General features: G+C 28.4%; 6 protein-coding genes across 6 annotated transcripts in view; 3 read left to right on the plus strand and 3 right to left on the minus strand.

Moving 5' to 3' along the window:
* Positions 1-6,352, plus strand: part of LOC112602773 (dorsal-ventral patterning protein Sog) — a 25,313-nt gene extending 18,961 nt beyond the window's left edge. The window contains exons 5-15 of the mRNA XM_025351092.1: positions 999-1,222; positions 1,284-1,438; positions 1,901-2,108; positions 2,192-2,418; positions 3,234-3,328; positions 3,410-3,696; positions 3,831-4,076; positions 4,152-4,434; positions 5,246-5,379; positions 5,447-5,767; positions 6,068-6,352. Of these exons, the coding sequence (XP_025206877.1) occupies positions 999-1,222; positions 1,284-1,438; positions 1,901-2,108; positions 2,192-2,418; positions 3,234-3,328; positions 3,410-3,696; positions 3,831-4,076; positions 4,152-4,434; positions 5,246-5,379; positions 5,447-5,767; positions 6,068-6,178 (2,291 nt within the window). The 3' untranslated portion in view covers positions 6,179-6,352. The remainder of the gene's footprint in view (positions 1-998; positions 1,223-1,283; positions 1,439-1,900; positions 2,109-2,191; positions 2,419-3,233; positions 3,329-3,409; positions 3,697-3,830; positions 4,077-4,151; positions 4,435-5,245; positions 5,380-5,446; positions 5,768-6,067) is intronic.
* LOC112602776 (sister chromatid cohesion protein DCC1) lies at positions 6,114-9,414 on the minus strand. Its single transcript, XM_025351094.1, has 9 exons — positions 9,380-9,414; positions 9,150-9,320; positions 8,399-8,558; positions 8,113-8,338; positions 7,825-8,022; positions 7,313-7,438; positions 7,062-7,239; positions 6,890-7,002; positions 6,114-6,198 (listed from the first exon to the last, which is right to left on the minus strand). Exons 1-8 carry the CDS (start codon positions 9,397-9,399, stop codon positions 6,894-6,896), a joined length of 1,188 nt encoding a protein of 395 aa, XP_025206879.1. The 5' UTR covers positions 9,400-9,414; the 3' UTR covers positions 6,114-6,198; positions 6,890-6,893.
* A 983-nt stretch (positions 9,415-10,397) lies between these two features.
* Positions 10,398-11,863, plus strand: LOC112602775. Its single transcript, XM_025351093.1, has one exon. It carries the CDS (start codon positions 10,580-10,582, stop codon positions 11,831-11,833), a length of 1,254 nt encoding a protein of 417 aa, XP_025206878.1. The 5' UTR covers positions 10,398-10,579; the 3' UTR covers positions 11,834-11,863.
* Positions 11,864-11,989: 126 nt separating this feature from the next.
* LOC112602620 (NSFL1 cofactor p47) lies at positions 11,990-15,043 on the minus strand. The gene is made up of 8 exons (XM_025350794.1): positions 14,773-15,043; positions 14,530-14,699; positions 14,263-14,430; positions 14,079-14,191; positions 13,857-14,010; positions 13,371-13,520; positions 13,104-13,313; positions 11,990-12,179 (listed from the first exon to the last, which is right to left on the minus strand). Exons 1-8 carry the CDS (start codon positions 14,878-14,880, stop codon positions 12,047-12,049), a joined length of 1,206 nt encoding a protein of 401 aa, XP_025206579.1. The 5' UTR covers positions 14,881-15,043; the 3' UTR covers positions 11,990-12,046.
* A 229-nt stretch (positions 15,044-15,272) lies between these two features.
* LOC112602621 (RNA-binding protein 42-like) lies at positions 15,273-19,588 on the plus strand. The gene is made up of 6 exons (XM_025350795.1): positions 15,273-15,476; positions 15,539-15,693; positions 17,549-17,702; positions 18,132-18,484; positions 18,605-18,799; positions 18,858-19,588. Exons 1-6 carry the CDS (start codon positions 15,427-15,429, stop codon positions 18,986-18,988), a joined length of 1,038 nt encoding a protein of 345 aa, XP_025206580.1. The 5' UTR covers positions 15,273-15,426; the 3' UTR covers positions 18,989-19,588.
* Positions 19,589-21,423: 1,835 nt separating this feature from the next.
* Positions 21,424-23,787, minus strand: part of LOC112602492 (probable serine/threonine-protein kinase cdc7) — a 26,158-nt gene continuing 23,794 nt past the window's right edge. The window contains exons 6-7 of the mRNA XM_025350584.1: positions 21,651-23,785; positions 21,424-21,580 (exon numbers count right to left, since the gene is read on the minus strand). Coding sequence (XP_025206369.1) covers positions 21,579-21,580; positions 21,651-23,785 — 2,137 coding nt within the window. The 3' untranslated portion in view covers positions 21,424-21,578. The remainder of the gene's footprint in view (positions 21,581-21,650; positions 23,786-23,787) is intronic.

The following is a 23,787-nucleotide window of genomic DNA, read 5'->3' on the forward strand; positions in this document are numbered from 1 at the left end:
AAGAGAAATAATTGTAATTATTATTTTTTTAACAAATACAGTGTGTATATATATATATATATAATTTACAGTTTTTAAAATGTAGTGATACAATTTTTTGAAGTTAAAGTTGAAAGGGGACCACTAAGTTTATGTTTTCTGGGGCCCAATCGATTTTTAATCCAGGCTTGTCACAGAATGTGATAATTTGTATAGACATAAAGTGTAAACGTAAAGCGTAGTATCTACGTCAACTGTCTACTAATACATTTCCCACAGTGGTGGATTTAAAGGGGGCCGAGGGTTTTCGGTCCTCCCTTTGACAGTTATATTATATTTGTAGTTGTAACTTTTAATGATATGAATGAGTTGTTAATACTGCAATTTATTGTTTCAAACTTTTTTATAAATTATAAATCAAATTATACTTTTGAATTTTTCAAGTTAAAAAACTTGGATTTATACATTATTTCAAGGCCTAAAATCAAATCCTAAATATTGTATTTACAAAATTAATACGAAAAATGTTGCTCCTCATCCCCCAAAAAAATCTTAGATCCGCCACTGGCTTTCAGATAATATATAGATAAAATAACTGAACAAATCATACAAATAAAATTTAAAAACTACGAACGTCGGAACGTATATTCAACTATCTAATTCCCTTAAATAATAATAATATATAACAATTGAACTTTAGGAATGCCATTTACGGCATTAATATACAGTTTATACATAATAGTTAATAATTTATACACAAATCTACAATACATGAAAATAGTAAAGGAATTAACGATTGCCTATAGATTCTTACAATGAAATATTAACAATAATTTAAACTTTTAAACTATCTGTATAAGAATATGGAACTATAAAATAGTAATAAAATATAAAAGTTTTCATAAAACTATAATATGTATTGTTTCGAGTAGGTATTTTCATTTAATTTATTATCCAACATAAACTATAATAACCGAAAAATTAATAAATTTATACTTATATTAACAAATTTCACATAGATTTTGCTGCGGTATTGACTGGTCAATCAATTAAATCAAATAGTGACCTCAGGAAGATGGATTTTCCACCGACTTCGATGCAAGAAATCGGATTAGACTATGTGGCAACCGGTCGTTTTACATTCTATAGAAAACACTTATATTTTTCATTTTATACCAACAAACCTGACAAACCTAGGATGGTGCAGTTCATTGACACTAATGGCAACATAATTGAAGAAATTGTAAGTCCTAAATTCTGAACTGGTCAAGCTGTAGAGAATACATCTAATGGTTTTGTTTTAGGCGTTGTTATCGGGTACCTCTTATCAGAACCTGACGGACAAAATTTGCGGAGTCTGGCGACGAGTATCCAAAGACTATAAGCGTTTATTACGCGAAGAAAAGATATCCGTATCACTAGTTTGGGATACGGCTATTATCGGTGGCTCTCTTTACAGGTAAGCTAATTACAGCATAATCATAATTTTACCTACCAGTTTTTCATAGCTCCACGGGATTTCAACAATAAATTCGATAAAAAAATTTAATTTATTCTATGGGTACATACTCTGCAAGAACAATATATTTTTAGGGATCTATTTTTTACTATTGTAAGATGGTCTAATTTTTGTGTTACGTCTCAACTGAAGTGCCTATTATACTTGTATTATTTATTGATATTACAATATTTCATGCATGATAGATTCGATAGATACCTACTATAGTCTATGACAGGCAGTTATTGTTGTTACATTATCATAAAAATGCAGTTGAATTTTAGAAAAATCACGAATCACTCTTTGAAAAATCATTATTGAAGAGTAAGGGGGTTGAACAGCTCACACTCTCACCAATGTATACGAACCTAAAATATCATAACATATATTTTGTACTACGTATTATTAATAAAGCTAACGTAGGTTTAGAGCGCTGGACACAGAGGCTTTCAGCTCGCTTCTCACGGGCGACGCCCGAGACTCCGGCGGTACGAGCATTGTGTCCATATCGACCATATCACCGTCCATACACGTACAAATCATGTTCAATGGTCCGTTCGCCAGTCAAGACAGTGGATTGTTTCTAGTCAAATTGAAATACGCCGGAAACGAACGCGCCATTATAGAAGAGGTACGTGCACTTAAATATTCGACCGAATACAAAGACTTAAAATATATGACATTATAATCTCCGGTTTTAAACAATGATTGCAGACCATAAGAGTGGACAAGCTCACAAACGGTACGATCATCGTCGAATTACGATCACCCGTCACGTTTTCCGACCTCAACGCGTTGTCCAAACGAGACGTCGTCGTCACTTTGGAAGCCAAACAGTCGGGTTTCAAGTTGCAGGGAGTCGTGGTACCCCGGGTGTTCTGTGACCTCTACCAGACGCTAGTCGCATCTAATGGCCATCAAATTGACTCAAAAAAAGACAGGTGTGTATACTGCATTAGTCAATAGTGTTAAAGTGACATGTTATCATAGTTATAACCGATGATCGCCACGCGCCGGGCGTTTGTGAATTATTGCGCGATATCCATAAAATGCACTGGTGCGTTGCACGAAATTTAATTCATGCACTAGTATAAAAACCGAATATACAATAATTTTAAAAATACTCTTGGCATTGCATTGTGATCAATTTGGCAAAACACGGAAAAGACACACTTCCTCTGAAAGGGAAACTATATTATTTAGTATGTATATATATATATATATATATTATATAGCTCCGTCGTATTCAACGAAACCATTATACACCAATACGTTTTGCACGAAATGAAAGTTTTAAATTGTATAATATGTTGACCGTACGTGTGAATGACCTCGTGTCACTTAAATTATTCATGTGGATGACTGAAATAGTGCAGTTGATCGCTAATGGTAGTTATACCTTATAATCGTGCTGTTTGTAAGTCGTTCGCCCGAGTAAGTGTCCAAGGTGTATACCACGCACATTTCAAAGAGAAAAAGCGAAAATGTTAGTAAATATTTACAATATTTTAGTTGTGAAATTCCGCTCAAATATACATCATAAATATATATAACGTGTCATCAACAATAAAGTGCACGTACCATATGATTCAAATCGTCTACATTGTTACTCTGTTTTCTACGACGACCGGCAGCGGCGGCTGAGATATGTTCTGCGATTACGCTCGGAAATAAATTATTCGCTTAGCTGTTATAACTATCTGGCGTGGTTCCGATTGTTTTGAATAATGCTCTTGTTTTTAATGCGTTTTGGCAGGACCTGTGGCGTGGCTTGGGCGTTTATTAATAAGGACGGAGCGTTGGAGTATCGTGTTAAATTTGACAATAACGCAGTCACTGAGTTGGCTATTGGTAAGGTTACAAAAATAGATGCACTCGATTTAACGCAATCCCATTAAACACGATCGTTTAATTTTCCCCTGCGTCGTGCAGTTTCTAGCGAGTCCCGTGTGTCGGCCCTCGACATATCCGAGACCATTGTCCAAAACTGGAGCAACGGGACAGTGTCCACCGTGGGCCCAGTACACCTGGAACAGCTGTACGCCGAGGAACTGAGCTTGTTCAGTGCGTCGTCTGGCTTCAAGAATCGATTTCTGTGGAGACCGGTGGCTGATGCCAGATACACGTCAGACGCGATGCTTCTGTCCAGCCCCGACGAACGGTCGATGGTCGGCATCTTGTGGATAACCGTTGACCCCGACTGTACGCTGCAATACGAAGTGAGCTTAGGCTATATTTTATTGTACCTATAACGTCATTAATAGGTATTTTATAAGCTCGCCAGTGCGACTGTGCAGCACTGCAGCACCCAGCTATATGTAATAACGATATAAAAAAAAATAAAAACCTACAGGTCGTCCTCTCCGGTTCCAACGTCAAAAACCGAATCTTTGAACTATACATCGAAGATTCGCCGCTTTTACTTCCCGGGGCACCGGTGTTCAAAAGGCTTCTCGAAGAGTTTGAGGGGCCGACGCTCGAAGGGTACACTATCGGCTTAAGTCAAGAAGAATTATCGCGACTCAACGTCAACATCGTTCACGTGGACCTGTGGGATCCGAAACTGGGACAATCCATACTAAAAACCGAATGGAAACATGTTTGTTACCTATTTTATTGAGTAAATGAAATCGCATCTCTATTATTTATTTATTCGACATATTATTATTATCAGGTTAATGTTCCTGCAGTTTGTTATGCTCGAGACGCGGGCGATAACGATTCAAACAATATACTCATGAACGACGACGAATCAGACCACCCACACGCGTCACACTTAAGTTGTTTACATGGTCAAAAATATTATCAACATGGCGCTCAATGGACATCCACGGTAGACGAATGTTTCATGTGCAATTGCCATTATGGTAAGGCAGTGTGTGACCTTATAATTTGTCCAGTAGTGCAATGTCCAGTGCCTTCGGCCAAACCGGGAATGTGTTGTCCAACGTGTGAAGGTAAATATAAAACACCCAAGTTGAGACGAAGTTGGCGCAAGCAATTTTGAGGGATTTTTGATTTCAGTGTTAAATCGTATTCGTTTTGAATTTAGAGTATCGTAACAACCACATGCGTTATCTCCACTTTACATAGTTATTATGTACAGTAGATAGACATAGCAATTTTCGTTGAGCAGAACCAATTTTATATTGATAGCTTGTCACTTTTATGTACCTAACGTTATTATTCGCTTATTAGACTACCTATTATTAGTGAATTTATCTGTACAATCAAACTTAGAGTAAACATACTACGTGTGATTGTCTTATGATTTTATGCGATATTTTATTTTTAAATAAATTATGATTGAGTATTTTTAAATATTTTTATATTTTACATACACACTTCCTTAGGATCCGGTTAAAAATTAAAATATTGTAAAATCTAACATACAAACACAGGTAATCTGATCTTACCTTTAAGTTATCTTTAATTCACTCTGTTAAAATACTACAGTACCTACTCATAACTGTCCAAGACTAAAACTTTAACTGCCTATTTTTATCCTACTATAGAATGGTACTCGGCTTCTAGCAGGTCAGCTAACTTAATAATTTAACTACTCTAATATTAAATCAAATAACATAAAATTAGTTCTGCTGAACTCAAATTTCTTTTGTTGTATGTTTTTAAGACGAATTCTGGTAAAATGTCCTTAAGAATTTTTTGACACAGTAAAAGTAGATGTTTTGTTGTACAAAAATGCATGCGCTATAAAACCTGTTTATTATAAGTCATAAGACTATTTTTACGTATTTTTTTCATTAGATAATGTATTAGAAAATCAAAATAATTCAACAAACTCTTGCTTGCTAGCTGGACAACAATTTCAAGCTGGCAGTAGTTGGCATCCATATTTACCTCCAAACGGTTTTGACACTTGTACACTATGTCATTGTAATGTTAGTAATTTAAAAATGTTAAAAAAAATTTAATTTCAATAATTTTATCCATTTAAATGTACTCTAGAACACATCGTTAAAAATAAAGTGCCAACGGATGGACTGTCCACCATTGGAATGTGATCAGAGAGTGGCTATAAGGCCAACAAAACGTTCCTGTTGTAAGGTTTGTCCGTCCACTTTGCAAACTACTTCTAAACCAACAGGTCCACTTGTTCAACTAGCTCAGGGTGACCAACAAGTCAACGGAGAGAGTGGTTCAGATATAGAAGTATTAACCAATGGTGGTTGTAGTTATCCTGTTGGAGGACCATATGAAAATGGTCAAGAATGGCATCCCAAGATATACTCGCATGGTGAAGTCAAATGCATCAATTGTAAATGCAAAGTATGTATTCAAAATTTTACTACTTATTGTAATCATAAATTTAAAAATGTATAAAAGTATATTTATTATAAAATCTCAAAATATTGTTTACTCACACATTTCAGATAACCTATAACTATATGTATATAAATTATTAAGATAAAGATTATTTTAATATATCAAATCATTATCAACATTATTTTATTCTATTTAATTGTAATGTGTTTTAAGTTCAATTAAATTAAATTAATACTGTTCTTGTATTTTAGTTTTGAACAAAATTGTGGTTATACCGTAGTATTCAATGATAACTTTTTTCAGGATGGAAAAGTGAGATGTGATCGTAAAAAATGTCCAAAATGGTCTTCGTGTTCAGATCCTTGTTGCAAATCTGTTTGTCGAAGACACAAACGTCAACTATTTAAATTTTAAATATAAACAACACATTGTTCCTGATTAAACAAAAAAAAATTAAGTGTAATGATAAATAGGTACAGAATAATATTGCAAACTTTTATATACAATAATGATGAGACTCATCAAATAAGCAGTCTTATACTTATAATAATTAATATATTATTGTTTACCGAAATCCATAGACTGATATACATAATATATATTATTTTTCTTTTAATGAGTAGCTGATATTATGTAATTGTCAGTATTAATTTAAGAAAATTGAATGTAATTATAAACATTTAAAAAAAATATTAACTTACTATAATATTGTAAATATGTAATTTTTTTTTAATTTTAAATTATAAAATTGTTGGCTGTCGTGATAAGTAATTTTTGTTCTCTTATTGAATTTTAGTAAGTCAAAAACATATTAATATTTTATTAAAAACTTGTTTTTAAATGTGTACATTTTTTTTTATACATATATAGATATATCTTAAAATTAATATTTATTTACATTATGTTGTTTTACTTTAGACAGAATTTTTTTTTTTTTAAGTTAAATTTAATACATGTATATTGTATACAGTGTTATTGCTATATCAATCTAAAGTTTTTAAATGAATTAAGACACTGAAAAATTCATATGAACATTATGTTACCATGGCAACAATAAATATATTTTAAAAAGATTATTTTTCTATTATATATGAATAAAATATTAATTGCTTTAATTCCTTTTACCTGATTACTTTGAATTATGTCTTGAACAATAAAACCGCACACCGTCCACATTAGTAGCTCTAGTATATTTGGCCAAGAGGTTGTTTACATTTAATTTATCAGTAGACAATTTCCTAAAAAAAAACAATATTTGTAATAAAACTGAAACAACCTAGTTATTTTTAAATAATACTCGAGAAATGGTTGAATTTCATCAAATGTCCATTTACTTCTGACTTGAAATAAGTATTGAAATCTATCGATTATATCATCCGGTAAGTCTTGTTCATTAAAATAACAAATTGTCTGTGGGTGACTGGATTGATCAACAAGAACTGTACCATTCAATTGTTTCAAATTAGTAGTCATTCCTAGAGAAATACACAATTACACATGAAAGAACAAAAAACATTAAATATACAGTATAAGAAATTAAAAGTTAACCTTCTGGTACACATCCTTGCCAGGCTGTCTTAAAATCAGTTAAATTAAATTTGTCGCATGGACGTAAAAGTCCGACAGCCATAAATCTACACACTTTGTCTTCAATTAATGATCTATGTGTTTGACCTTTAAAAATACAAAAAATTTAATACATTAATGAATACTTAAATTATATCTCTCATACTATTACATAAAATTTTAAATAGGAATAAAATTTTATGAATATCAGTAAAAATAAACTAATGATTATTACATAAAAATATAAAATAATTAAATACTATAAAGAATTAAAATGGATAATTTATTCATTCTGTCTATAATTTATTTATAATGCTTCATTGTATTGTATTAAAACTAATATTTTCTGAAAGTTCGTTAATTAGTAAATCTATTGAAATATATCTGATTTAATTATTTAAATATGTTTAGAATAATGTCAAATATTTATAAAAAAAATAATAACCGAAAACTTTTTTAGCAGAATGAAAAACATTTCTAATAAATAAACTTACTTAAATTTGATGATACACACCAAGTACTATATTGATCAATAATGTGATGCAATATTACTGGAGGTAATAATTCACCAAGAATATTAAGAGTTTCATCCATAGGTACTGTATTATAAGGCCATGATTGTTCATCAATTAAATTTAATAAAAACGATAAAGCTCTACATTCATATTCAAACTCTAGTACTCTCCAATAACCTAGAATAAATAATGATTGAAATTAATGTTTCATAGTAAAATATACATTTTTTTTTTTGTCAATTGAATTATTATTTTTGTTTAAATTACCATCAATTTGGAATGCACCCATTTCTTTGAGAGCATCTTTTAGTTGGTCATCACTAGCTTGTATTTTGGCTGATAAATGCTCAAATGTATACATTTCATTGGATGCCAACACTTCTTTTTCGAGTTCTGATCCTTTGTAACTAGACCTTTCTAGTAACTTTCTCAATTTTTTAAGACGTGGTTTACAAGGTTTCACTTCAAAGTATGTGTGAAATATACCAACTACCTACATTAATTTATTTATAAATATTTATCATAACATCGCCACCTTTACAAAATAAATTACTTTTCTGCTAGTAAGTTCTGTTTTGTTGGTATCTTCATCCGGAAATGTTAATTCAGGAAGTAATAAAATTGAATTTGAAGTTTCAGCTTCTTTGACATCATAGGTCTTAGTCTTAGTACATAATACAGCAGATTCTTCATGATCTCCTTTGAATACCACACTATAAAAATACAAAATAAGTAAGACAAAAGAGAAGTACCTGCATAACAATGCCAAATAAAGCTATTAAAAAATGAATAACAAATGAGCTTGAAAAAAATATTAAGGTTAGACATAATAAATTATGGTAATACTTATTGAACAACTTGAAATACTATCCTAGAATTAAATTAAAATATTATTAGTAAAAAAAAATATAAAGAGGTTTTGATTCAAATTAATCTGTTAACTATTTCAAAATATTTAAAAATGGAAATTATGATATTATCTTAATAATTGTATATAATAAATTTACTTTAATTTTTTCAATAAGCCATAATTTAAAGTAAAATAGTAAATAATGAATATATAATATTCAATTTATGCCGCGATTAGTATGTTTATATGATGGTGTTAAAATGGTTTGAAATCTGTAGATACTCACTTTCTTATTGATAAATTAAGTTATTTTATTAACTAATAAAAATACAAATATTTAATGATTTAAAATAATTTTTAAAATGTCAAAATATTATACTAAATATTGTTAAATACTAAAAGCAATGATAGAAAAATAAAAAAGTTATTAATATTGATTTACATTAAATCTTACGTTTGACCACATTTAAGATCCGACAGAATGTGTTCATCCAGCTGCAACAGTTTGTAATTTTCAAATTTTTCTCCGAAATAAATAGGTTGTACATTTGGCTTAAGATCGTTTTCCGAAAGTTTTGCATGCTCTATGACTTTTTTTACGTCTTCAACAGTTCTGACATAGTTACTGAAAAACATAATACAGCGTTTATAAATTAGTTAATAAATTACCTTTAGTACTTTTACCTTATTTCGTTTTGAGACATTTTTTTATAAGAACTTAACTTAATATAAATTAAATTTAATAACGATGAAAAAATATAATTTACACTTGAAATCTGTAATACACATGTAATAATAATTATACCATTAATACCAATTATTAAAATGAACTAATGAGTTGGACTAGACAAAAAAGATATTAAGTTGACAGAGTACACAAATTAAGATATAGGTGTTTAATTTAATTAACTTTTTATTCGTTACAGAATAATATAATTGTGATTCTAAGTTAAAATGTAGATCGTGAAGAAGTGATACAATCATTAATTTCGATGGTAAGTTTCTAGAGTTATGGCCACGATTATAATGATTACACTGACATCAGACATACTAAGTACTGACTTGGATCATGAGACACAAAATAGCGGGAAATTAAATCACCTTGTTAATTGTTATCAACAGGGTTATCAACGGAACACAATATTTTGTGTCTAAAAATACACGAGTATACACTATACAACATACTTCCATAACCTAACTAGGCACCCACCTTAAAAATTATTATTCTAGAATTTGTGTCCAACACTCATAAATATACTTTATACATTCGTTTCTCGTTATTTTAAATTAATTTTCTTGACCGGTCTGCAATTAAATACTAGACACAATTTAAAAAAATAAAAAATATTGATGTTTAATTATTTTTATATGATATATCAGATTAATTATGAAAATTCAATTTTTCAAGGTTTTCGGGCAAAAACTTCATAAGTTATTAGTATGATAAGCAAATTTACTTAAACTAGAATAATTTTTCTAACTATTCTTTAGCAACAGTGTTGAGTTTTCCATTGCCATAGCCCATAATCGGCATGATCATAAAAATAAAAGATGAAGAGATGTAAATGTCATATTGCCAATTGCCATTGTTATCGTGTATTCATAACATATTTTGAACATTTCATGTCATTTTTATGTTATCATCAACAAACGTGATAAGCCGATAACAACAAGTTACCGATATCTCATGGTATCAAGTAAATAACAAAAAGCAATAATATTGTTATTTAATATTTTTTAATTTTTTGATACTTTAATAACTAATAAGTAAAACGATTTTAAACTCAATATTTTTAAAATCTCGCTGTTCGATAATCTTGCTATTGATTTTGATGAAAACAAATTGGTAATAGATTTAGTACCTACTACCTATTCCGCAGAACGATGAGAAAATACCAACAATTGCTGTTGGTGCTCGTATCTTTTTTCAGTGTCTTTTCGCTGTTGTTGTACAGGTATGAATACATGCAACTTTTAAACGTCTTGGAAGTACTCAACTTTTTTGGTTACACAGCTGATAACATGACAAATTGTGTTTTACTGGAGGATAAGTTCTATGTGGATCTAGAAAATGACAATTTATTAGCAAAAGCACCCGTCTCCTGGATTAAACGCGATCAGTACTATGCATATTCTGCCTTTTGGTCTGCTCAACAACAGTCTGTTCATTTGCTGGTTCTAGGCCCTAGATCAGCATTCTCTGGTTATGAATGTCGTGTTTGGTTTAAAATGGCAGATCAGTTTGTTTCTAAAACTGCAAAACTTTCCTATAACATTAAAACTAACAACCGTGATCCAAATTTTCATCAATATGAGATTCATTGCAAGCCTGACAAAGTTCCTGTTGACACTGAACCATATGGAGTTTTGCTGGGACGGGAAGATTCGTTAAAACTATTCATACCGATCACAATTCAAAAAGAATTTCCTGTCAAAGAAGATCTGATTGTATGTATTGCACCTGATTATTCTGGCATTCCTGATACATATCTTGTGGAATTCATCGCATATCATACATTGTTAGGTGTTCGTCATTTTGTAGCATATGATATTGGTATACATTATAAAGTTATTGAATTTTTACATTCACTTGCTGGTCACAGAGATTTATATAAAACTTTTTCTACACTCTCTTGGCAGTTTCCTTCGACTGATCTTCAATTAGAAAAGTCTATTATACAAAAAGATTGTGTGCAAAGAACACAGGGTCTTGCTAAACATAGCATTTTATTATCATGGGATCAGTACTTGATTTTGAACAAGAATGAAAATTTGAATTCTTTTAAGAATGACATTGAATATACATTTGAAGTAAAGAAATGTTGTAATAATCGGCAGTTAAAAAGATCCTGGCCAATGGCTATGAAGAAAACAATATGTGAAAGAACCAATGAAACAGTAAATACTATCGCTAATGATCAAACAATGAATTATCAATCGCCAACAAAAATGGGATCAATACATAGATTGGAAGAATTATGTGAAAAAATCTATGGAAAAGATGACAAAAGTATGGCCAAGTATTTAATTAATTTTGTTAATAGTAAACTACTGAGCTTATGGAAATCTCAATTAAAATTGTCCATTACTCATGCAACAAATAATAATGTGATAAATCTGCATAAAAATTATTCTTGAATTTATTTTGACTGTAACATTTAAAAAGAAATTATATGCATATATTTTTTTAAAGTATATTTTATACAAAATCAAATAAATATTTTTATTTTTAAATAATTAAAGTAATGTGCTCTTATTTTTCTTAAATTTCAGCTTCCAAAAATACATCATAAAATAATGTAATAAATTAATAAAAACAAAAAAAAAAAAATCAAGTAAGACTAAAATACTTTAACCAATACGTTGGAAAATCACAGTGTTCAATAATCCTGCCTCCGACAATGTTTGATCATTATTGTCTAATGTTTTTGGAGGGTATGATGACTGCAATTTAAATGGCCTAGTAGCAAAGCTGGATCTTGCACTGAAATAAAAAGTAGTTAAGGAAAATAAACAATAAATCAGTTAATTGCTAATAAAATTATTGACTTGAAGTAAATTAAATTAATGACTGTTTCCGCAACACTTAATATCTACAAAAACAATAAACGAATACATATCATATATTAATAACAAGTATTATTAAACTATTTTTATGTTTTAAGCATGAACTAAATTAAATAATAAACACAATTTTAATGATTTCTTGAAACTTTTCTTCACAATTCTCTACAATAAAACTTGATAACTAATATTTTATATTAATATACTATAGGTAAATATATTGGCTTAAACTAGAAGTGTACAGGAAACTTGTACACTTCCAAAAAATAAAAGCTCTTCTATTATATTTTGAAAAAAACATTATCAATAAAAAAAATGTAAAATGTTGTACTACACCTACTGCATATTGTGGAATATAAATACCTATTATGTTTCCAGTTGAAAAATAATCTTTAGTTTATTTAAAATTGTAAAGACAAGTCACAGCAGTTATTTGTGCATAATAGTCATAATCATATGTTATGTATTAAACACAGATAAATGATGTTTTTCTATAGCAGAAAAGCCAACGAATATGAATATTCTTATATTGTTTTCATAGTAATAACTTGTTTCGATACAATCAAACTATAAAATAGCGTCGTTCACAATTTTTTTTTAGAAAACTATTTTAATGTTTATAGTATTACCTAAATTATATACTTAATAATATATAATAATGCACCTAAAATATTTAAAAAATAAAAAAATAAATTTATAATCTAGGTCATTCACTTTTAATTAGTTCTACTTTTAGTTTAAAACTCTATTTCATGGTGAAATTAGATTATACATTTTACTAGAGGAATAAGTCTTTTTAAAGAATAATACTTAAAAAAAATAAATATTTAATGAAAAAGGATACGCTATGATGTAACGGCGAACATCTCCAATTGTATGGCTATGATTAAATGTGGCTACAATTCTTGTACCATCTACTAATCTGATCTGTAATGAAGTGGTTGGTGCATCTGGTGTTAAAGGAACTTCAGCTCGAGCACTTGTTTCATTAGCAACACCATTGTCTGAAGAAACTTCTTTTGGGATTTCATTACCAACAACATCTGGTGCAGGGCTACAAATTCATATTCGTCATGAAACATATTTAATTTAATATAATATGTAATATTACCTTCCCAACAAATTTCCAGACCCTCCAAAAATCTTTTTTTTTGGTTTAGTTGGTACATATTCTTCATATCTATGATCTTCAACACTAACATGAAGTTCATCTTCGCTAGATACATTTGCCTCTTTCAAAAGTAGCGGTGGAATATCCTCTCTAAAATAGTAAAACATAACAATTAATAATGAATTTATTTGTACAAATTATTTTAATGCATAAAATAAGAAATTTAACATTGGTACTTGTGGGTTAAATTAACCATCGAATAATTGTTGCAGGACCGGGTGGCAGTATTGTAGTAAACAGTTTCCACCCGTTTCCGGTTTTGAACAAAGAAAAAAAGGTTATACTAACCAAAGACTTTCTAAACACCCTATTTTTTAAACTAACTAGTCATGCAATTAAAAATGTTTATGTTATTAGAAACCAATAATAAAAATATCAAAATTTTTAATTATACATACTAATTTGTTTTGAACATTTAATACTAACCCTCTAGCTACTAGAAGTAGAAATTCTCTATTTTCTGGCTTATCAATGCTGTGCAGCTCACCATCATTGATAGTGAATCCTTCTTTCCATACTTTTAAGACAACTTCTTCTTGATTAGATGAACGTTTTGTAGTAGGATTATGAGATGGAATGACTAAGATCAAAATATTTTAATAAAAACACTAATTTATAAATGATTCAATAAAATTGTATTCAACAGACCTTCAGTGTCATTTTCAGTTTGGCCTAATTTGTAACCTGTACCAAAGAAATTTGATGCACCACCGTCATGTGTAGAACTGCTGCTACTACTTGGAGCTGAAGTACTAGCATATCTAGATTTAGTATTAACATAATTAATCTATATGTACCTATATTTAAAACTTATGAATGATTTTTTTTTTACTTTTGTGCCGTTTGAAACATATCAGTGATGACATCGGTATTGTTGCGCGGAGGTCCAATTACTTGTTGACCACTTGTGATTGATCCGCCAGCATAGAACCTCTGACCTTCATCATCACTATCTTTATCTTCAACTTCAGCATTCTTCAAACTACTGAAAGTCATTATCCTAAAAAATAAAAACCATGCATTGTAAAAATAGTAGTTTATCAATATTACTAATTTGTTAATGGTAATTTGTCAATAGAATTAAATGCAATTCAATTACCTAGATTGTGGTTGCCATTTTTTTGGTTTTGCTGCTGGCTTATAACTCGACACGCTCGCCATAGGTACATCTCTGTTAGAAACAGCTGCCGGCCTAGATGTAGACTGCCCAGCATTATCGTTCAAAGGTTCGTCATCAGTACCTTCATCATAAAAACTGGCCAATGCAGCCTAAAAATACACACAAAAAAAAAAAAAATATTAACAGCAACACTAGGTATAACTTAATTATTTCATTATTTACATCCATATTCCATGCGGCCGATTCTAAATAAAATTTAGCTCTTTCAGAATCTACATTAGTTATGCTTGCAAATTCGTTGACCTTGTTGCTTTGCTCTGAGTCGCTCATTATGAAACTAGACTTAGGGCAATTACAAAAAATAACAACAAAGAATATTATGCGCAACAACTAAAATGAAATTTTTATATTTATATAAACGTTTAATGTAATAACATTACTAAAAGTCAATATTCCAATACATCCAAGTGTAACTTGTTTATCTCTTAGTTCATAGTGTTCTTACCCACAAAAAGCGCTTGTAATCAATTTTTTTTTTGTTTTTGAATCTCTGATGTAACCTTAAATATTTAATCAGTGTGACCAGAAAAAAAACCCTCGTCTAATTTTTATTTTTCATTATTCGGAGTTGCCCACACTACCAAACAAATCGTGGTGCAAAACCACAGCATAAGATTATGCACAACAATAATAAAAGCCTGATATTATCACTCGTATCGTGTTATCTTCTTGAAGTATTGAACTATTGAATATTTCACAAATATTTAATAAACATTAATTGTTTTTTTATGTACTTTCGTCTATTGCATTCGATTTTGCCCTGTCTGATAGCTGACTGTATTGTAATTTAAAAAATACCCACTTTTATTATCAAACATGGCTGATGCTTTCGACAAACTTCGTATGATGGAAGACGAAATGAACAAGTAAATTGTACATTAATATTATAAAAGTCATTTTTTTCTTGATGGTTAAATATTTGTTTTAGATTTGAAGAAGAAATTGGAATACCCAATTACATGGATGGAACACCTGGTACACAATCATACAGTCACGTGAATCGTCATCATTTGAATTCTGGTAGTGGATATTCAAATGAACATGAATCGGCTAATGCATACATGGAAAGTACCTTAAATTCTGGTAATAACAAATTGATATAAACATCTTACCTCAAAGTTTTTACTAGATACCTACAATATTTTAAAAAAAAATTACCTTTTAAATATATTATTAAGTTATAGAATATACCTATTCCGATTTCCGATTAATACCTATTGAAAATTCTGGAACTGTCTGTGACGTAATTATGAAGAGAAAACAAGTCTTGTAAGTTTTGTATTTAACTAAAGACAAAGGTGCTCGTCATCAAATTCTATTTTAATTGAAATATTTATATATACAAATTATTTAAACCTACATAATATATATTTATTATCTTTTAATTAAATAAGATCATAATAATGATTTAAAAAAATATATAATTTAATATTTAATTAATTCTGAAGTAAATATATTATAGTTTTCTATTGTTAGTTATATTGTAGATATTGCAGTCCCGTGGGTTAATAGTTTAATGGTTGTAAATATTTATCAAAATCATGATTCATATTTAGGGCCTAGAAACTGATGCATTTTCATTGTTTTTCCTTATATTTTAATATAATACAATGATAAACACAAATTTGATTTGTTGTATACTTGAAAAAATACTGCGATAGTGTTATTTTTATATTACTTAGATATTTATTAAATTTGTTCAATATTTTTCTAAATGTCACAAGCCAAGATTAATAATTTATCATTTTTATTTTTATCTTATGAATCTTGATTGTTTTTGATGAATTAAAATTAAATAAATATATTCTATGCATTATAAAAAGGTATTAGATTTTTTTTATCTAATGAATTCGTACCTTTATTATCAGATATTCTAATCAGAAAACATCTATATTTTTTTACTGTATTCTTATGGTTAACCATATTAATATTTTAATTTTAAGACTCATTACAAATACTCTGTGGTTCATATATAATGTAAATATTCATAAAGACCTCCAAATTATCTCAATCGTTGACTACATACAAAATTTATCAAAAATTGTTCACAACAATACTTAAATCTTCAGGCTTGCTGTATTACAATCTTTATGTTCACCTGTCACTCCTAAAAAAATTAAAACATAGCCGCCCACACGACCTCAATAGTTAAAATATTTAAATCATTGTACTTAGTAAATCACCATATATACTGTTAATACTATATTTAAAGTTATCACGTTAAAAATAGTCACAATTATTTATCTGTATTATGAATAGACATAATCATAGGCTATAAATGTCTTATTTTATAAATATATATAAAAAAAAATTAAAATATATTAATTATCAATATTAATAAAAGTTAACATTGTACTAATTAAATTATTGTAGAAATAAAAATTTTTAAAATTTATTTTTCATAGAAAAAAAGTTTTAAAATAAACTCAGAAAATAGCTCTGCTGTATAGAATGTTTTGAATATACTTAATCATTGTGTAGTTTATAGTATTTAACTATTATGGTAATCTAGTTAAAACAAAATAATGTAACACTTGTTTATATCACAAATATATGTCATTTACTACTATTTCATACAAATCATAGGCATAATTTATTATTGCCAAACTTAGGTAGGTAATTTATTCATGAAGTAGAAGTGGACTTTGATTGATCTCTGCTATTGACTTCGGTAAATTTTTAGTATTAATACTTATCTAATTAAGTGAATTTTTTAATGTTTAGTAATTTTTCTACATTTTAAGCTTGTAGCCTTATGTTTTAGGTTAAGTGTCTTTTTGAAATACTTTCATATAATCCAGTTCTGGGCCTTAGTCATACCAGCTCAAAATAATAAAATGATGTCTAGATCTTTGAAATTTTTTTTCAATTATTTATCTTTATTAATAATAACTTATTATATTAAGGTGCTGTTATATTAATATTATAAATTTTTTAGATAATTATTCATTGATGGGACAACAAAATACAATAACCTCTCAAGGATATAATAATATGCGACCATCATTCTCTAACAGTCAAATGCTATTACAGCAACCACAACGAAGATTTAATGTCAAAGTAGACAAAACAATTGGTCCTGTTATTCTCAGGTATCTATAGATAATTTCTCTTTAATTTCTGTTAACCGCCAATTAACAATTCCAATATAAATTCCGTACAACAAATAGAGTAGTAGTAATTATATATTTTTGAAATACCTAATTGTGATTTATATTTGTCATTAATTTACTTACCTGTAAGTTATTATTGACATTTGTAAAAGTTATTTAAAATTTATAATTTATTCTTTATCTGAATGTATGTAATACAATATTTGTTCACAATTTTATCAATGTGAGATTAAAGTGAGTGTCATAAAAAATGAAATATGTATGAAAGAAAATACAAACACGATTAATAACAATAATATGCATTTGCAATGTGATAAAAATAGTAATAGTAAAATCCCATTTACAGTTCATTTTCCAACTATATAATACATAAATGTATTTATTTTAAAATTAAACTATACATTTTAGTGGTGCTCCAAAACTGTATACATCTAAACCTGAACCACCTCAAATACCATCAAACGATTTGATGATTAAAGCAGAAGATATATTAAAAATGACAACAAGCATCAATCCATTAAAAAAAGAATCTAAAAAATCACAACCTACAGTATTGCCAGGTAAAGAAATGGCAGAGGCCGTTAAAGCAACATCTAAAACAGTTGTTGTATCAGCTGGAGGTAATGCTGTAGCTGCAGCTGAATGTGCTGCCTCAATCCCAAATCAATCTGCCAAAAGCAGAGGAAAAAAAAATAAAAAGTTTATACGAACTTCTGGTGGACAGGTATGGGAAGATCAAACTCTATCTGAATGGGATGAAGGTATGCATTTTATTTAAAGTAGCAATCAATAATCAATTATATGTGTTGACTAAAAAAAAATTTTTATATGGTATTGCATTAACATAATAAGTAATCCAAATTAATTAATCATGTTTTCAGATGATTTTCGATTATTTTGTGGAGATTTAGGTAATGACGTCACTGATGAATTATTAGCTCGAACATTTAGCCGATATCCTTCATTCCAAAAAGCTCGTGTTGTACGTGATCGCCGAACTATGAAAACTCGAGGTTTTGGATTTGTATCATTCAAAGATCCAGCAGATTTTATTAGAGCTACAAAAGAACTCAATGGTATTGCTTTTTTATTTTACTGAATATTTTTACTTTATTTATAAATTCTATTTATTAGGTCGATATGTGGGTAGTAGACCAATAAAACTACGGAAGAGTATGTGGAAAAATAGAAGTTTGGAAGTGACTAAAAAGAAGGAAAAAGAAAAGGCTGCTCTCATTAATTTATTAACTGGTCAATCTTCATAACATTATTTATTTTCTTACCATATAAACAAACTAAATAATATTTCTGTAAAATTGTAAGCAGTTAATATACTTTTATTTGATTCTTAGTGCTTACTTTTAAAATAATAAGATCTTGATGTAATGGTATGAAATCATAAAATGTATAAAGCAATTTTAAATTTACTCAAATAAAATGTATTCTTTAAGTATAAAAATTAAATTTATAATTCAAATTAATATGAATCAATTTGCATTTAACTCAAATAGTTAAAATATAAACATTGAGTTTTTCAACAAGTTATTTGCACCAAAGAATAGACAGGAAGTATTAAACATAACATAAAATACAGTACCAATATTAACTACTTTTAGTGTTAAAACAAATATATATTATATATAATTAAAAATAACAGTACACTTAATTATTCAATTACATATAGTTTATAGTTTTTGTTGGTAGGTACTTTTTGAGGTGTACTTTTTCAGTATATGTTGTACTGAAAGATAATATATCTTTGTAAAGGTTATGAATTCCACATTATGGACAAGACTATGTGAATTAGATGTGAGCTAAGAGTATAAAAAAAATCCAGAATAAATATCAAGTTTTTTACATCATTATTCATTTTTTTTTTTAAATATAAAACTGTACAACTTATTTCTTCAACAATAACTTTTAACGATTCTTATTTTAATATAGACTATAGTAAGTATTTTGGTATGTAAGATAATAGGTATCGTCAGTTAAAGATGTGAATACAAATAAATTAAGTAAAATTATTAAATATGTGTAGGTGTAATATCATAATTAAAACATTCATTTATAGAAGGAGCAAGTTTTTTTTAAAAATAAAGTAATAAATAAACTTAAAAAATTTAAACGTGCAACAAAAATGAAAAAAATAATAAAACAGTAATATACAAAAAAAAAAAAAAAAAACTATAAGAAAAAATAATTTTAAAACGAAACATAAAATCACAGTTTTCGATTAATTTGTCAATAATATTTAATAAATAAATTATTTTCTTAAATTTTAATACACAATAGTAATGTTCTAACGATTAACATTTTATTAGCTTTAAAAATATAAAATATACAGTCTAAATTGTATTTGTTAATACAATTGAATATTTTGATTATATACATAATATTTTACATATAATAAATTTATACAGTTTATCACTAAATTTTCTTTTCAATTTAAAAAAAATATTTCGGCGATTGATACTTGAAAATAATTTCAAAAGTGAAATCGCATATCTTACATTATACAATTAGAAAAAAAATTTTCCCAGAGAATTTTTCATATATTACAAAAACCAATGGTTTGCGTTTTAAAAATAATTTGTAATAAGTAAAAATATTAATACAACAATTTTAAGTCTCAATATTACATAAAATGTCAAAAATGTAATTTAAAATATCATTAAACATTACTCATTTAATATCCATGGTCTTAATTTGATATTATACATAATTATATATATTTACAATGATTAGACAGGTAACAGTTAAAATAGTAATATAATAAATTAGATGGTAAATTCAATAAGCACCCACTAGACCTAAAAATAATTATCATGGGATGAATTAAAAATCAAATAATGATTGAGTATGTATTGAACCAGCAAAAAATAATAATAATTTATAAATAAAACATATTTAATTATTTTGTGTAAGCCATGAATATAACAAATTACAAATTATACGGTAGAGATTTTAAAAATAATTTCTGTTATATGATTATAAATTAGTGCATTCAGAAGATAATTTTATTCAAATTAAAAAATTACTAATTATTTGCTGCTGCGATTAAAAAAAATATATATTTTATTTGGTTGACAAAAAAGTAAAAATATTTAAAGAACTTAAAATTTTATTTATCAATTCAATTGTTACTTATATTAAATAAAATTTGATAAATTTATTGGTGACTTTTTTAAGTTCTAGTACCTAACACCACTTGATAATAGAAATACTTTGTTATTCAAAATTTATCTAAACTTAATTCATTAAACATAAAAATAAAATTAATAACTTATTTGTTTGACTTTTAATTTAAAGAATAATGTTTTAAATTTACTTTTAAAATTAATTATTATCAGATAAAAACAATAATTTAAAACGTACAGTAAATTTATTAAACAAAAAAAATTTAATTTTTAATTAATTCAGTTTTAAAATATTAATAACACCTAATTAAAAGCTATTCTATTATACTTGAGGTAATGATTTAGGAAATTTATGAATCAAGGAAATAGAAAAATATATTCCAAAAAGCTAATCATTAAAGTAAAAAGAATATATTCTCAAGAACTTCGGTTAACGATTGTTAATTTTTTCTAAAAAAAAGTATTAACATACACAAAATAATTGTTTATAAAATATGCCTCGACCAGAGGAACTATTACATTGTAATAATATATAATAACCTAATTTAGGAAATAATATACAGCTTTTAAAATTACAAATTGTATTTTCTCATAAACAACACAATATTGTCATTATATTTTTATTTTTTTTAATAGGAACTTGTTTTGATGGCCAAGATGTGCATCATTACCTTGTAGTTGGATTTATATGTACCAAATATTTGTTTATGATATTGTATCCTAAAAAGAAAAATTTTAAATTAAAAAAATCTACTAGTTTAGGTATAAAATTGTATAAGGTGTTACTTACATCTAGGAAATGAATGTTCAATGGAATACATGTTTGGTGAGTCAGAAGCATTGGATATAGTCTTCCTTTCGTCTGCTGAATTATCAGACCAATCCACTACATTGCTACTTGAAATACAATGTACCATTGGTTGCCTATTTTGCATATCAGATAATGTTGACGATGGTGATAATGCAGCGTCTAAATCAGCTGTTACAGAACTTGATGGCATTTCTGGTTTAGCTGAAGGACTTTGTCCACTCACAGGACTTAAAGTTGTTGTATCAGGTGGACTACCTACATAAGCATTACGGTTTGTAGCTACAATTAGAGCAGGTGTAGATGAAATCTGTAACATTTGTTGTCCTGCAGCAGTTTGTGTAGACACAGAGTGTTTAGCAAATTTTGAATTTTTATCAGAATTTGTTGTAGTGATAATGAAATTTCCTGATGAATTGGTTTTCTCAAGAATAAAGTTTCCACAAAGCTGTTTATCGCCAGAAGTTGGACTAGTTATAATAAAACTTTGGGTTTGCTTCTCAGAATTCATATTATTTAAAATAAAATGTGTACCACCTGACTGTTGCTTATCTTTAGGGCTCAGAATAAAACCTTGTTGTTTATTATCGGCAATAATATAATTTTGACTTGGTTTCTCATTTATTATTAAATTTCCTTGCTCGTTGCTTTGTTGCCCAGATACCATGGTCATCTGCTGTTGAACAATGGTTGTGTTTTGTTGAACTACAGTAGTATTTTCTTGATTTTGTTGAATAGAACACGGTACCACATGTATGTAATCATTTTGCTGTTGATTTCTATTCTGGTTTTGTGATTGATTAGGGCTTAAGTTGGCTAAAATAGGGCTCAATTGGCCAACACTATTCACAATAAACTGATTACTTTGTTGTGATCTTGGTTGAGTTTGAGGGGTCCTTAAAACCATTCCTGTAGGTAATATATTTTGACCTGTATTAGAAAATGGAGTTATAACATTTAATTGGACTGCATCTTGTAATAAAGAATTGTCAGCCATTACAACACCACCTAAATTTGCTGGTACAATGAATTGTTGAATAGCTGGAAGATTATGAACAAGACTAACAGGTTGTATCACATTTGTTATAAGTTGTTGGTTACCATATTGATTGGTTTTATTTGGTAGTATTAATGTTTGAACAACAGGCTGATTATAATTTTGTTGTTGAGGTTGTAACAATACACTAGAATTGTTCTGATTAGGAGATATTTGTGGTGATTTTCGCTTTTTAGAATTAATAGTTTTACGTTTAGAATCTGGGGGAGATAATAAGTTTGATCCTCTAGGTGAAAATGCTCCACTATTATCCATATTTCCTGTAGCTACAGCAAGTTGCGGTACCTGTACTTGATCAACTGTCATAACATTTCCTGGCTGAAGTAGTAAAGTACTTTGACCTCCTTGTAAAGTATTTACAAGAACAGTAGGTTGTTGTTGCACTGTTGAAAGAACTTGAGAAGTGTTAGGTGATTGTATTTTAGTTGATGCCATTATAAATTGTCCATTACTTGTTAATAATATATGGCTTGGTTGAATACTAGATTTTTCTGAAGACGTAGGTACTTGTATGCTACTTACAACACTTTGGACCATTTCTAGTGGTGTTTTGGACATGGCGGGTTGTTGTTGACTAGGTGGTAATACTTGATCTTCAGATGTATTCACAGTTACCACAGATGTATTGGTTCTGCCTGCTAAAACTGAAGTAATTGTATTTGAACTAGCTGTTCGACCACTAGCCATAGTAGTAACATTTGTTGTATATCTAGGTTTTTCTTGTCTGTATGGTCTTGCAGGAGGAGATAATGGTGAAAATGAATTTGTACTTATTGTATTATTCAGTAGAGCTGTTTGTTGTGCTAAATAGCCGCTTGGATCATCTAAAAATGATGGGTAACTGTCTTCTTCAGAAGGGGACTTAGATTTTCTACCAAAATTAACAGTTTTAGTAGATTGTTTAAGTGGCTTTCTAGTTTTTTCTTCTACTCTGGAAATTTGGGGAATATGATGATGTATAGGAGGTACTCGATCTTCAACTATTTGTTTAGAACTTTCTTGTTGGGATATTTGTTGTTGTATTTGTTGTTGTTGTATTTGTTGTTGTTGTATTTGTTGTTG

This window comes from Melanaphis sacchari, unplaced genomic scaffold, assembly GCF_002803265.2.
Source record: "Melanaphis sacchari strain LSU unplaced genomic scaffold, SCAv2.0 Contig8_pilon_pilon, whole genome shotgun sequence".
NCBI lineage: Eukaryota > Metazoa > Arthropoda > Insecta > Hemiptera > Aphididae > Melanaphis > Melanaphis sacchari.

Coding starts and splice junctions, on each gene's coding strand:
- LOC112602775 (XM_025351093.1), top strand. CDS start 10,580: ATGAGAAAATACCAACAATTGCTGTTGGTGCTCGTATCTTTTTTCAGT.
- LOC112602621 (XM_025350795.1), top strand. CDS start 15,427: ATGGCTGATGCTTTCGACAAACTTCGTATGATGGAAGACGAAATGAAC. Junction 17,703..18,131: donor ATTGGTCCTGTTATTCTCAG/GTATCTATAGAT, acceptor TATACATTTTAG/TGGTGCTCCAAAACTGTATA. Junction 18,485..18,604: donor TCTATCTGAATGGGATGAAG/GTATGCATTTTA, acceptor TCATGTTTTCAG/ATGATTTTCGATTATTTTGT.
- LOC112602776 (XM_025351094.1), bottom strand. CDS start 9,399: ATGTCTCAAAACGAAATAAG. Junction 9,321..9,379: donor ATGTCTCAAAACGAAATAAG/GTAAAAGTACTA, acceptor TATGTTTTTCAG/TAACTATGTCAGAACTGTTG. Junction 7,003..7,061: donor GAAATTCAACCATTTCTCGA/GTATTATTTAAA, acceptor GTTTTTTTTTAG/GAAATTGTCTACTGATAAAT.
- LOC112602620 (XM_025350794.1), bottom strand. CDS start 14,880: ATGAGCGACTCAGAGCAAAGCAACAAGGTCAACGAATTTGCAAGCATA. Junction 14,700..14,772: donor CGGCCGCATGGAATATGGAT/GTAAATAATGAA, acceptor GTGTATTTTTAG/GCTGCATTGGCCAGTTTTTA. Junction 13,314..13,370: donor TCTGGAAATTTGTTGGGAAG/GTAATATTACAT, acceptor ATGAATTTGTAG/CCCTGCACCAGATGTTGTTG.